Source organism: Penicillium nucicola (assembly GCF_028828085.1).
Source record: "Penicillium nucicola strain IBT 29836 chromosome Unknown utg000001l, whole genome shotgun sequence".
Classification (NCBI taxonomy): Eukaryota; Fungi; Ascomycota; class Eurotiomycetes; order Eurotiales; family Aspergillaceae; genus Penicillium; species Penicillium nucicola.
In genome coordinates, this window is record NW_026643125.1 from 2,923,308 (window position 1) to 2,937,300 (window position 13,993).

At 48.7% G+C, this 13,993-nt stretch overlaps 5 protein-coding genes across 5 annotated transcripts; all 5 read right to left on the bottom strand.

The window, feature by feature from the left end:
• Window positions 1-74: 74 nt before the first annotated feature.
• N7511_001105 (sugar porter family MFS transporter) lies at window positions 75-1,839 on the bottom strand (the record flags this gene model as incomplete). Its single annotated transcript, XM_057123530.1, has 4 exons — window positions 75-459; window positions 522-1,305; window positions 1,359-1,684; window positions 1,742-1,839. 4 exons carry the CDS (start codon window positions 1,837-1,839, stop codon window positions 75-77), a joined length of 1,593 nt encoding a protein of 530 aa, XP_056989263.1.
• Window positions 1,840-4,176: 2,337 nt separating this feature from the next.
• On the bottom strand, window positions 4,177-6,097 carry N7511_001106 (homeobox domain-containing protein; the record flags this gene model as incomplete). The annotated part of the gene is made up of 3 exons (XM_057123531.1): window positions 4,177-5,471; window positions 5,522-5,721; window positions 5,775-6,097. 3 exons carry the CDS (start codon window positions 6,095-6,097, stop codon window positions 4,177-4,179), a joined length of 1,818 nt encoding a protein of 605 aa, XP_056989264.1.
• A 1,872-nt stretch (window positions 6,098-7,969) lies between these two features.
• On the bottom strand, window positions 7,970-9,600 carry N7511_001107 (Zn(II)2Cys6 transcription factor; the record flags this gene model as incomplete). Its single annotated transcript, XM_057123532.1, has 3 exons — window positions 7,970-9,189; window positions 9,245-9,502; window positions 9,555-9,600. 3 exons carry the CDS (start codon window positions 9,598-9,600, stop codon window positions 7,970-7,972), a joined length of 1,524 nt encoding a protein of 507 aa, XP_056989265.1.
• A 352-nt stretch (window positions 9,601-9,952) lies between these two features.
• N7511_001108 (uncharacterized protein) lies at window positions 9,953-11,550 on the bottom strand (the record flags this gene model as incomplete). Its single annotated transcript, XM_057123533.1, has 4 exons — window positions 9,953-10,198; window positions 10,258-10,710; window positions 10,766-11,112; window positions 11,172-11,550. The coding sequence occupies 4 exons, from the start codon at window positions 11,548-11,550 to the stop codon at window positions 9,953-9,955; spliced, it is 1,425 nt and encodes a 474-aa protein (XP_056989266.1).
• A 612-nt stretch (window positions 11,551-12,162) lies between these two features.
• Window positions 12,163-13,327, bottom strand: N7511_001109 (UDP-glucuronic acid decarboxylase family protein; the record flags this gene model as incomplete). Its single annotated transcript, XM_057123534.1, has 4 exons — window positions 12,163-12,767; window positions 12,832-13,049; window positions 13,090-13,229; window positions 13,286-13,327. The coding sequence occupies 4 exons, from the start codon at window positions 13,325-13,327 to the stop codon at window positions 12,163-12,165; spliced, it is 1,005 nt and encodes a 334-aa protein (XP_056989267.1).
• Between the last annotated feature and the right edge of the window lie 666 nt (window positions 13,328-13,993).

Sequence of the window (13,993 nt, forward strand, 5' to 3'; positions counted from 1 at the left end):
AAAATACTCTTTGAAAGTTCATAGGTGAGTGATAGTAGCAACGATAATCACAAATAGCAAACCCCAAAGCTAGCTCAAGCCTGATCTTCAGTATTCTCATGGTGATGGCTCATGCTGACCGATTCTTGCTTGTGCTCCACGATCTGCCGGAAAGTGACGGTTGGCTTCCAGCCAACAGATTTGCGCGCACTGCTGACTTCAGAATACAGCTCATCAACTTGTTCAAGCGTAAGTCCTTTAGTCTCGTAGATCATAAAGTACACGAAAGCAATACAGAGGAAGCAGCATCCAAACCAGATGAAGAAGATCTTGGACTGCAGATTTGCATTACCAGGGCCATAGTTTACTAGGTACGGGGTCGAATAGGCGATAGCCCAGTTCAGCAACCAGTTGGTAGCGGTAGTCATGGACAGAGACCTAGCTCTAATCTTCAGTGGGAAGATCTCACCAGTGACAACCCTGTACATAGATAAACGTTAGCTATAACTATTCATGATACAGGAACCAACAATCAGACTTACCAAGCAACGGGGCCCCAGGATGCAGCAAAGAAGAAAATAAAGATGCAAATAAAGGCTATGGCGGCATTTTGTGCCGCTTTGTTTTGCACAATGATATTGCCAGCTGCATCCTGGCCGGTAGTCGTCGTGCCTAGAACGGCGACGAGGAGTTGCGAAACACACATGCCGATGGCGCCTAGCAGTAGAACCGGCCGACGACCCCATTTGTCAATAGCGTAGAGGCCAGGTAGGGTTGATGCCACGTTCACGCAGTTGGTAATCAGGCTGATGACGAACTCATTCTTGAATCCGGAGTTCTTGAAGAATTGTGTGCCGTAGTAGAAGATAAAATTAATGCCGGTCAGTTGCTGTAGGGCTTGAAGACCGCAGCCAGTCAGTAATCGCTTTCCGAGGTTCCCTCGGAAACATTCAAGATAGCTAGGCTGGCCTAGTGTTATTTCGTAATCGTGGTTGGCTTGGATCTCAGCAAGCTCTTCTCTAATTGCAGGATGATCCTCAGACAAACGCCGAAGCTTCGCGAGATTTTGGGCGGCCTTCGCATGGTTGTCTTGTTTGATCAAGTACCGAGGAGTCTCAGGGAGGACGAGCATCCCCCCAATCAAGACAATTGCCCATGCAAACTGGACGGCAATTGGAATGCGATAGGAGCCAGTGTCGTTCCGGCTGTGGGTTGAATTATTGACCACGGAGGCTAGTAGTAGGCCAATTGTGATGGCCAGCTGGTAGGAACCGACAATGAACCCGCGAATCCACTTTGGTGCAGTCTCGGATTGATATAGAGGGACTATTAATGATCAGCAAAGAGTGTTGAGCGGAGGTAATGCGTAGGTCATTTACTTAATGCTGAGATCAAACCAACACCGAAGCCAGCAAAAAATCTACCGGCGAGAAATAAAGGAATCCCCGTGGCAGCTGTCTGTAGAATGACCCCAAAGATGAACACCCAGCTAGACGCGATCAGGCCCCATCGTCGACCGATGGAGTCTCCCAAAGGAGCGGCACCGAGGGCACCAAAAAATGTACCGGCAGATAGAATCGAGACAATGGCAGACGACTGGCTAGATGTGATGTTCAGGTGTCCAGTGCTATCTTTGTAACCAGTAGAGAAAAGATCTTGCCAGTAGGGCATGGCAAGTATTCCACTGATGGTGCCTGTGTCGTACCTGTGAAAAGGACAAATGTTAGACAGGATCAACCACTGTGTAGATCAAGAAGCTCACCCGAAAAGAATGCCACCGAAAGCGACGAAGCTAGAGATGGCGATGGCTGGCCATGATGCACCAGGTACACCCTCAGGGCTTTTGAGCAAGATACCCATGATTCTGATAGATTCCAGAAAGAAACAACGATCAGAGGCAAGATGAATGACAATCTCCCGGGCCTGCTGCGACACTTTATACCCCCTCGCCAGTACTCGAGATAAACGAGGGGCAGGGATTTGATCATTCTCACGGCACAAATGACTGGCTCATTGTCTAAGCGTCGAGGTATAAACCGCAATGAACCTTAATAAGAAGCCGCAACTCGACTCGAGCGAACGAGAACGACGTCTGACCTCTTGGCCGAGATATTCTCCCCAAAGTCTCACCGATAGAACCGGAACCTCTGGATAGTCTACTGAACAGACTCCAATCGGACTGGCAGGTCTCCAATGAGCAGGCCGAGCCAGGTACGACCACATACAAAACGATATACGACTTTCAATATGAGACTTGAACAGGCTTGGCCAAAATTGGCGACCATCCCTGTTTCTTCCTGCTCACTGGCATGAAAAGACAGGGAAGCAAGGTCGCATCGGCCTCCCTAGCCATCGCCTTGCCGGAAACTCTGCAGCCCGAGTCCGGAATACACCTACCGTCGAAGTCGGATGTTTTTCGGCGAAAACAAAGGTTTATCTTCGGGGGAAATGGAAAGATTGTTGTCCAATCAAGAGGGTCCAAGACGTTGGCTTCAGGCGATCTACACGGCTTTGACGGGGGCTAGTTCCTGATTGGGTTCAAAGCGCAAGTCTTCCCCATGGGGTCAGCCTGAGACACAGACATGGAGTGGAATATGGTAAGAGTATCGAGCTGGGGCTGATCTTCAACAGTCGACCAGCGAGACAATGTTTGGATTGGGCTCGTTACTACATTATACTAACGATTATCACAGAACGAGCTCCTCCTCAGGGTTATACTTCGACAGATCTCACTGGCATTATTGGCATTGATGTTTACTCTTGAGAGGTCTAATCCAACCCGAGGCTCAGGGACTCCGCCATATCATTATTCGGTCTCCTGTCCTCCGATGGCGTTTCGGGGCTTGCCAAAACCGCCAATGCGGTCCAAGACCGTTTCCAGATATTCGTGCGTGAACTTGACTTTGAATTTCCCCGAAAAATCTGGGGGTCATGCGCGGCCGCCTCAGCCCGCTCATATTCTGCTATACATTTGAATGGACAATGAAGGCAGTTTGGTTAGTATGAAATGTAGGCTCTTGGGTCTTGGGGATTGCCTATATAGCCTGACACTAACACTCTATACCGGTCTGAACGGCGTAGAGCTGGAACAGTGAAAATCGAGATATCCAGACGTTGAATTTTAGCTTGGTCTATATCTACTGTAGAGATTGCATGGCATCAGCCATAGTCAGTGAGGGGCTACGCGTAAGAGATCGTTGATAAGGCATTATTGATGTAGGGAATGGAATACCTTGTAAACGAATAATCTGTATCGTATGGGTCTCTTACAGTAGGTCGGAGAGCATTGAAGAGAGATTATGTGATGGAGTGTCGGGAAACTACCTAGGTGAACTTAAAGAGCACAATTCGTTTACAGTGTACAATCTAAGAGAACAGCGTGAAAAAAAAAAAGAATTGATTTAGAGCCTAGTGTCAATCCCTCACACTCGTATCCTCCAGACCAAGTACTCTCCTACATACATCAAGGACGGACTCTGTGCAGAAAATATCACAACTCCGTGCAGGCCACTGGAGTAGTGTTGGCCGGTTGTCAGACCCAAACAGGCACTGACGGGACAAGCTCAAGTGCAAAAGCCGACTCCAAACCCATGATAAGAATGACGGCCGTAACCACAAGAAGGTCAAAAAAGAACAGAAAAGGAGATGAAATTGTTGAGGGGAATGGAGTCGCCGTCCAAGTCGGTCTGTTTGGCATAACCACGTAAAGAAAAAAAAGTGAAGAAAAAAAGGATCTTCCCGGTCAGTGAATCGAACAAAGAAAGAAAAGGCAAATGACCGGGAGACAAAGAAGAAATCTGAATTCCACCGGGACAGCCGGGAATAGAGAAGTAAAAAGTAAAGCACAAAAATCGCTTCAGGACCGGCCCCAGAATAGAAAGGGTATTATAACACAAGACACAAGGGTATGTCACGCAAGAAACAGAAAAATCGCTTCCCTAGCCATCGCCAGCGAGACGAGAATTGGCCCAAGGGTAGCCAGTGACGATATCTTTGGATTTGAGGCCTTTTTGGCTCTGCCAAACCCAAAGATTCGCCATGGCTGACCACTATAGCCAATTAAGAAACCTCTTACACTTCAAAGTAAACGAAAAACAAAAATAAAGAACCCATTCACATGCACAAGCGCCGTGTGGACTCCAGAAAAGGCCGTGAAACATCAAGAGACAAAGGAGAAACACAAAGTTGAAACTTCCGTCATGACCCGGTGGGCATCCCCTGGGAGTTAATCTCGTCCAAGTTGGTCATGTCGTGAGAATAGTCACCCATGCCTGGAGAGGGGTGAGCAGAAAGGCCATGCATAGGCAGCTCGAAGCTAGGGTTTTCATGAGAAAGACCAAAGTTCACTTGGTGTTTCGAATACATGTCGTCAATTGAAAGACCATCGTCGTAGCCAGATTGTGGATCATGCGAGAAGTTATACATATCAGACGAACCGTGCGACATGTTAGACATTGGCGGTGAGTGATTGGCAATCAATGGGTCCGCAGGGCTCACGCTGGTGTAGGGAGAAGGTGCGTGGGATCCCATTGTCGAGGCATCGGTCGATCCTCCCGAGATAAAGGAGGGCACATTGAACTGAGGGCCCATTGTAGCGACTGGCGTTGACTCGCCTTGACCGGCGTTGCTGAACATTGGACTGGCAAATTCAGAGGGCGAGCCAGTCGTGGTAGCAGACATGGGGTTGGTCCGGTAATCCAATCCGTACCCTTGGGTGTCAATGCGCAGATCAGTGGGAAGATGGTGCACAGACTGCGGGACAGGCGCGTATATACCAGCCTCGGTGTGATTAAAGGGAGGCGGAGGTGGTGGCGGCACGTGGAAGGAACCCATGGGGCCCTGAAGCGTCGAGATGTCAACGGCAGCAGGTACAGAGCGACTTCGTTGACGCTTGTGGCCACGGGCCGCAGGCATGTGGAATCCTAGATGGTTGCTGTCCTGGTACATGTTCATGTAAGTGGGAGCGGCGAACTGGTTGGGTTGAGAGGCCGGGCGCTGGATAAAAGGTGGGGACATGGCAGCTGGCGCAGCAGGTACAGCAAAGCTGTTGTTGTTATACGCCAGGCGGTTCTGGAAGGATTCTAACGACACCAGCTTGGCAAGCTGAACACTCAAGACCTTGGGGTGGCCTCCCAGGTGATGAACCATGATTTGGCTAGCTTGCTGTTCCTCGGTGAAATCACCACACTGGTAGAAGCCTCCGGAGTTGGATGAGTCCATGTAGAAGTGTGGTGGGCGGTTCAGTTCCACAACAAGACCACCTGGCCGAGGGGGTGCCCCGTTCGGACCAGGAGAGGGATCACCGGTTTCCAAGGTGATGTTCTTGATGTATGAGAATGGGTACTCGATCTTGTATCCGGCAGCATCGTTGTTGATGTAATATGTCATGCAAGCCTTATCGGGGGAGTAAAAAACGACCAAGTCCATGGCATTTTGTCCAATGCGCCGCCAACTTCCGACGGTCAAAGAACGGCAAGTAAAGTGAGAAATCACTGTAAAAGATCAGCAGATGAAAAGCAGCGGGTTCAGGCCAAAAACATACCAACTTTGCCAGATGGGTTGGCGTCGTTTGTGTACATGTTAGACGCGCTGTATGCGCCGGCACGTCCGAAAGGGTCTCTCGCACCAGGCTTGTTCGGGTCGAATTGCATCGCGAGATAGTGTCGCATAGACTCGGGGATCGAATCACATCCTTCGCCGGTCTCAATGCTCTTTTTTGCGAGCATCTTAATTTTAGCACGACTGTCTCGGGTTAGCAATTCCAAATTAACAATTGATTCCGAGGAAAGACCTACCGATTCTGGAACCAAATTTGAACGGATCGCTCGGTCATGTTAATGTCCGAGGCAATGCGCTCCCTGGTGGACGCGGTGGGGGTAGGGTTCTTGTTAAATTCCACTTCCAGAGTGACAAGTTGATCCTGGGTTGCCCGTTGGCGTTTGTTGTTCTTTTGCTGTTGAGTCAAAGTGCTCTTGCGCGGAGGTCGACGCGCAGCAGACGAATGGGCCGCAGTGGGACTTGAAGTCGAAGGAGAGGGTGTAGAGGCAGGAGGCGAGGCTGAAGATGCCATGGGCGCATTCGCGCTCGGCGGGTAATTCATTTCTGTCAACGAAGACATAACGGAAAGTGCCACGTAGTAAAAAATATCGTGACACAAATTCAAGCTCGTAGTCAATGTGAATATGCTTTTTTTGGTTTGCGTATGTAGTTTTTTTTTTTCTCGGAAAGAAAAGATGGATAGTGTGACGATCCGGCCGACGAGTAGTGGGATGGATGTACGAAAAAAGGATGAATGGGCGTTTGCCTCTCGAAGCAGCCTCAGGCGCGAGAGTTCAAGTGATAAAAAAGAATGAATGAATGTTCTGGAGTAGGGGAGTCGCGTTGAGAGGCGTCCACGTCAGAGACTGGGAGGGGGGGGGGGGGGGAGGTTGGGTAAGGGCGCGTCGCAGAGGCGTCCAGCAAACGAGGGAATAAATAAAAAGGCTGGCCTAAGCAGCTGATAAGGAAGGGCAAAGGAATAATCCAGGACGTCAATCAATAATTGATGAAGCTCAAGGGAATCGCAATGCCTGGTTGAATCGATCAACGGGGGCGGGAACGGGGGGAAACCGATCGCGAGGGAAAAGAAGAAGAGTAAAGAGCGGTACGGTCGTCGTGAAAGAATGAAACGAACGACCTAGCAAAAAAAAAGAAAAGAATGGGTGGAATGGAGAAGAGACAGATGTGAGGCCTGAGAGGAGTGGAGGATCAGGAGATGCTGACTACTCATGGAGAACCGGACCAAACTTCTCTACGGCTGTTTGGGTCGACTGGCGCTACACTATTGGCACCTCGTGGGGCACAAGCGAGGCCCCATTGTTTTCCCAGGGTCTCGAAGTGCCTATTTTCGTTTACGGTGGGTTTGACGGTCCCGACACTACGTATGAGACGTTCCTCTTGCTGGTTTTCCCTTGGATTGAAATCGAGGAACAGAGAGGATTATGGTCCTTGGTTTTTGGCCCCTGCGTCAGAATCTGCAGGTGCCCAAACACCGTCACGGAGGTCTGGATCAATGAGGGCACAGCCTGAGCCTCCATTGTCGGAGGGGTACAGCGCACTCCCCTTACTCGACAGTGTCCTCGGTGTGACCCCCAGGGGGAAAACCTGTCATGGGAAACCGTGGCGTCGAACCAAAGGAAACAGACCATCGCTCGATCGTCGCTAAATGCCGCCGAACGGCATCCACGTGAGATCCCCGGGGAATCTGAAACACCGGCACTGTTGATAGTCCCTCGATCGGGACCAATCTGCACATCAAAGGGGGAGAATGAGAACTCGAAACGTATATACCTATTCCAGCCATGACAGTTATGACAGCCACGAAGGCCGGGTCAAAAGCTGCAGAGTCTTTTCTCGACACATTCTCCTTGGGCGCCACACAACTTCCAGGGGCTGATCCAGTGGCCTCGGCCAATAAGCTTGCAGTTACACGTGCAGTTCCGTGGACCAAAGGAGAAACATTCAGGTACCCGCCGGAGTATTGATTATGATTGGCTGCGAAGACATGACAGGTCCAGACCAAGACTGAAATGTGTCTCGTCGTGGGCTTGAACTACGAACGGCCGTGCGTCTTCCGTCACTTCCGAGTTCTGCACTCAGGAGAAGAATGCGGGTATAAATTATAGGCCAACAGTACCATGACAGTGGACAGGATTTTATATCGGAACACTATATCTTGGCCACCGCCGGGCGATTGCGTATACCCTCCAGGATTATCTTGCCTTGTTCCAACCACTTCGGTCTAGCGTTGCCTCACTTTATTTTGCTTCGACTACTGCATGCAGTAATCACCTGGCTGAAAAAAGAGAAATAGTGGCCTTATCCGCCATTGTTGACATGCAAGCTACCGGGATTGCTAACTAGGTACCCCTGACATCTTCGACACAGACCAAATCCCGATTCTACTTATAGAAGGATATACATCAGAATAATTATCGCCATGGATAAAACCTCAGATGATAAAGAAACAAGACCCTCTATCAAGCGCCTGAACGTACCCATCCACAATAGAAAAGCCACTCCCCTTCCTATCACTAGCAGATCTGGCAACCCCACCCTCCATCTCCCTCAACGAATCAGTAACCTCCCATATCTGCTCAATAAGCCCCATAGCCGAATTGCGCTGCTGCTCCCGATAGTATGCGGTCATAGACTCATGCTTTTGTCGAACCCAGGCCCGATCCTCGGGTGATACAGCCTCCCTCGCAGCAAGGTAAAACGGTTGCGGCAAAGACGAATCAGGTCCACACCCCGTCGAAAGGTGATCCATTAATCCAAAACATATATGCACCAGATGCTGTACCCGCGGCGAGCATGTTTGGTCTCGGAAGACACGGCGCGCAAGTAAGAGATGTGCCGTCCAATAAAAGCATTCGCTGAGGATGTCTAATGGGGTGCGCTCACTTTGCGCTGGGATTTTGCCGTCATACTTGTACTCGGTGCCCCATGCGCGAAGTTCGCTTTCTAGTTCGAATGCTGAGGCGAGAATGTTGGCTTCACTTTCTGTTTCGGTGTCTGTTTCTGTTTTGCTTTCTAGGCTTTCGCCCATGTTGCATGCCAGGTGTGATATTCGGACCAAGAAGCACATTAATGGGTGTGGGCATCCGGTCATTTCATAGAATGATGGCTCTGTTGTATCCCAGTGGGCTTGATTGGGTTGGTTTAGGATAAAGTTTTGTGGTGCGTATGGTCTGCGCTGTCGCGATATCGCTAGCATGAGATCAACCATACCGAAGCGTTGGATTATCATGCGTGCGATGGGGTTCTGCGGTATTTCTTCAAAGTAACCCAATGCTTCCATGAGCCAAGAGGCGCATTTGACGTGGGGCTCCAGGACACCATCCGCGGTTTGTGCGACCACAATTCCTTGTAGGACGACGGCTGCGAGAAGTGCTTCTCTTTCCCCTTTGTTGATTGTCGTTATGGCTACTGGGTTGGAATTGATATCTGCGTCCATGCTAATCAAGTTTTGGCCAAGGGTTCTTAGCATTCGTTGTTGACGTCTTGCGGCGAGATCGATGCTTGTTAATCCGAAGTTTAGCATATGCTCTGTTGCTATGCAGATGATTGTTTCGAGGAGAATGGGAGATGATAAAGCTGGGATTGAGAGTCGTCGGTAGGGGTTGTCTGGTCCGTCTAGGGCAGGCACATTTGATGAGACGAGCCTCACGTCTTGATCATATTGATTAGGTCTGATGATTGGCTTGGCTTGGATGCTGGCACATACAGTATTCCCATGCAGACTTTTCTTCTGTGGACTCGAAGCATGTGTCCGCGAACAACGCTGGAGACTGAGCTAGTGGCTCTACTTCTGTGCGTCGGATCTCTCTGCAACGGGGCTTATGCCTCGTCAGCGTGGACTGTGCGCGTTGAATCCATTTTATATTGGATGGGTATTTGCAGTTCAGGTCTCGAACTGCACAAAAGGAACATTTTGGCTGTTGCTCGTCGCATTTGTTGTGTTTTTTTCGACATTGTAAGCATCCTGGCAACTATATATCAGCGCGTGCTTTTGAGCTTACAGCATATTCACCTACCACTTCGCGATCGTGAGAATGTCTCTCCCTGTGGCATCTCAATCATTTGCGAAAGATTGCCTTGAAATGCGCAAGTGTTCAGAAGCTGAAGTATGAGCGGGTTCCCCGCAGGCTTATCTCCACTACTCATATTCCGGTCACATGTTAACTCCTGACCAATAAGGATGTCGCGCGATGCTTCTCATCTGTCTATAGATCTTATAGATTGTGTTCTGGTGTGGTTCAAACATACGCAGATGAAATTCTTTCCAGTAATATTCAATTGAAGATATATATTCCTGATGCCAGGATGATTTCATTTTCGAGTAGATCGTGGTGGACAGAGTTCAGATATATTGAGCGAATGTTCATCCGATGACAACAATTCAATCGGATATAAAAAGCCAGACTGCTTAATTCTACTCTCCCAACACCTCTTGAATAACCCGAACAGTCAGATCAACCATCAAGTCAATCTCAGCCCGAGTAGTATTATAAGGAGGCGCCAAAATAATATGATCGCCGTTAACGCCATCAATGCCGCCACTACCAGGCATCAGAGAGATCGAATACTCAGATTTAAGACCCGTGGTATGAAGAGTCCAAGAGAGCGCCTTGGATGGCGGATACGGCTCCTTCGTCGCCTTATCCTGAACGAACTCCATCTATAAGCGAGTCAATAATCACAAATCCCACAACATCAATATACCTAGGGAAAACTTACAGCCCAGAATAGACCCCGGCCACGAATATCACCGACATGAGAATGACCATCCAGCCGCTCATGAAGCCTCTGACCAAGATACTCGCCCATGGCACGAACATTCGGTAACAGGTTATCTTCTTTGATGATTTGCTGTACTTTATAAGCAGCTGCACAGGAAACAGGGTGACCTTGATATGTCTGGCTGTGAACGAAAGCGCCCGTTCCGTTGCTGAGTGTGTCGACGACATGCTTGTTAATGAGGAGACCGGCAATAGGTGCGTATCCTGCACCCAGACCCTTGGCGATTGTCTGAAGATCGGGAACCACATCTTCTTGTTCCCAGGCGTGGAGAGTTCCTGTGCGGCCCATGCCGGACATAACTTCGTCCAAGATGAGCAGGGCTCCGTGTTTGTCGCAGACTGTCTTCATTGCCTTGAGATAGCCGGGTAGTGGAGGTACACAGCCGAGCGTCTGTTTCAGCCGCGTTAGTTGCGATAAACAGAGAGATAAGATGGCTTATACTCACAGCTCCGGTCATCGTTTCTGCCACGAAAGCGCAGACAGTGTCAGGACCAAGTCGCTGGAATTCGTCGTCTAATTCTTGAGCCAATCTCGCAACATAGTCCTCGACACTCTCATTGGTCTTCATTCCCCGGTAGGGATAGCACTGGGAGATGTGGTGCACATTCTTTGAAAGAAGACTCTCATAGATCCTCCGCCGCGAAGCATGATGTCCAACAGCAAGGGATCCCAGTGTATTACCATGGTAGGACGACTTCCGAGAGATAATATTCACCCGCTGAGGCTGGGGTACTGGAAGCTCAGTAAAATACTGGATGGCCATTTTGACGGCTGCTTCGACCGCTTCAGTACCTGTATGGAGCCGGGATTAGTATTGACAGCACTTGCTCATCTGCGGGGATACTTCTTACCCGAGCTGACAATATAAGCACGAGACATCTTGCCGCCAGTGGAGTCGACCAAAAACTTGGATAGACTCTCTGCAGCACTGTTTGTGAAGTACATAGAGTAACAGTACGGAATCTTCTTGAGTTGTTCCAGTATTGCGTCGTGTACGCGCTCGTCACTGTGTCCCAGACAAGACACTGCTGCACCGCATGTTGCATCCAGGATTTCCATGCCGGTGTCAGTAATGAGGTAACTGCCTCTTCCCCCGACGATGTTCAAAGGCTCTCTGCGGAGCTGGTGATATAGAACACCGCTTGGAGGCTTGACATTGGTGGGTTCAACTTGCTTTCCAGCAAGTGTTGGCACCGCAGCATCAGCCAAATCTGGTGTATAGTCACCCATGGTGTCTTTAAGCTTGATATAACTGAATGGTTGAAATTCTTGTGAAGTGTATGTCACTGAACACTCTGAAATGATGAAGAAAAGAAGGAACGGGTGGATGATCGAGGGTGATTTATAGCCCAGGCCACGCCATGGTTCAGAATAAACCTTTGATAACACAAAAGCCCATTTGGAAAGCAACCCAGCCTATCGCCGTGATTGGTGAACTGCACCATTATCAACTTGTAACTCATACTTGTTGGCCATACGCTAATCTCAAAGGGGAAATCTTTGTCGGACCCACTCAAGACACTCATAGTTCATCAGGTGATCTTGGCGTGAATATATTTCAGACCGTGTTCGGAATAACGACATATATTTTAATAATGTCGTGTTATCTTAGTAACTAGGGCAAGTCATAAGGCACAAGTTACGTATCCATTAAGTGGGTTGGTTGGTTTACCTTCTGTTTTCTCCTTTTGGTATATAAAAGCGGAGCCATGTCCCTGTTCCCTTAAGCTCATGGATTGCGAACCCAAGAAAGGTAAGGGAGTATATCTATAAAGTAGTGTCATATCTGAGACATGAATTGACCTATAAAGTAACCCACGAAGTCCATCATAGATAACCTCGCTAGTCAGACAGATTTTCATTAATATGCCACTGAATAGTCCTCTCCAGCCCCTCTTCCAGCTGAACCACAGGTCTCCAACATAAAACCTCTCTCACCAAAGCAATATCCGGCCGACGAACGGCCGGATCATCCAAAGGGGACGGAAGATGTGAGATCGACACACGCGGTTGACTTGTCATGCGGGAAACAAGATCGATAACAAGCTCGGCAAGCCTCTCGATAGTAAACTCTCCATCATTCCCAATATTCACCGGCCCTTTACTATAGTCACTATTCATCAGAGCATAAAGTCCCTCCATGCAATCCGTGACAAACTGGAAGGAGCGTGTCGCCATTCCATCTCCGGTAATCTTGAGATTCTCTCCAGCTAATGCCGATGCAATGAAGCTTGAAACTACTCGTCCGTCATTGGCGCCCATGCGTGGTCCATACGTGTTGAAGATCCGCGCTATGCGGATGTCAACGCTATGTTGCTCGCGGTATGCGTAGCAGAGAGCTTCGGCCACGCGTTTGCCTTCGTCATAGCAGGATCGGGGACCGAATGGATTCACGTTGCCCCAGTAATTCTCTGGTTGGGGGTGGACAGATGGGTCGCCGTAGACTTCTGTTTTTGCGTTAAGACCTGTGATTGGACATGGCAAGAATATGTGTAGATCCTTGTTCTTTACCTGAAGTACTCGTTTGAAGGATTCGAATCTTTTTCGATCTTGCAAGCTCTAGCAGGTTCCGTGTTCCAAGGTAGCAGGTGTCTAGAGTCGAAATTGGATCTTTCTGATAGTGAACTGGGCTTGCTGGACAAGCTAAATTGTAGATTTGATCCAGTCCTTCTATATCTGGAATGGGAGAATAGATACTATGACTGAGTTCGTCATAGTGCATCAGTGATCTAGTGAAAAATGTTGTATATGACTCATGATGGTGTTTACTTAAGGAATTCGAATCGAGGGTGATTGTCCAAGTGTTTCAAGTTTCTGGATGAGCCACTTTGGAAATTGTCTAGCCCGATCACCGAGTGGCCTTTTTGAAGGAGAAAATCAACTAAATTGGAACCCAGGAAGCCGGCTGCCTATGTATAGAGTGAGCTGTATGTCGATTGCACATTCATTTTGAAATCTTGCTTACGCCTGTAACGAGCACCTTAAGTGGACGTTCGTTATTATCCATAGCGTTGTTTGCAACTATCTGCAGATATTGAATCAAGAAGTACGAATTGGAAAGTAAAATTTGGAGAAAACAAAGGCCAAAAAGGTTGGCATAATGGAACAATCTTTCCTGGGGCTGGGAATCAATGAAGTCATGGGATCATGCAGCACAACGAATTATTTGGTGGCTGTATTTGCAGCCAATAAATTCAATTACACCTCTACATTACAATGTGATGACAAAACTTATGCAATGAAGCGGAGCTGCCCAACGCGATGTGTCGACAAGATCGATGGTCTATGAGGAACCGAGTCCGTGCGGGCGCGCATTTCCAGCCCTCACTGTTGTAACGCAAGGAATTTGATCATACATGTAAGCGCAGTAAGTGCCATATCCTTGCTTCATGCCTATGAGACACCTCACATACTCTGCCTTTGGGTTAACTTGTGCTTCTAGGAGCCTTCAGTGACAGCGTGACATTGGCAGTCATTATACTTCACTCTATTTTATGCATGATCTTGCAGTGACAGTCATGTGGCCTTGAAATGGGATTTTCGCCCACGTACATATGTCAAATGGCCCTTTCTTCAACTTCGTCTGCGCGGACATTTTGTTTGACTCGTTGGACCGGGATAGTTACCGTTTAGATTGAGCCCATGAAGAGGTAATTGTTAAATATGGGCTCGC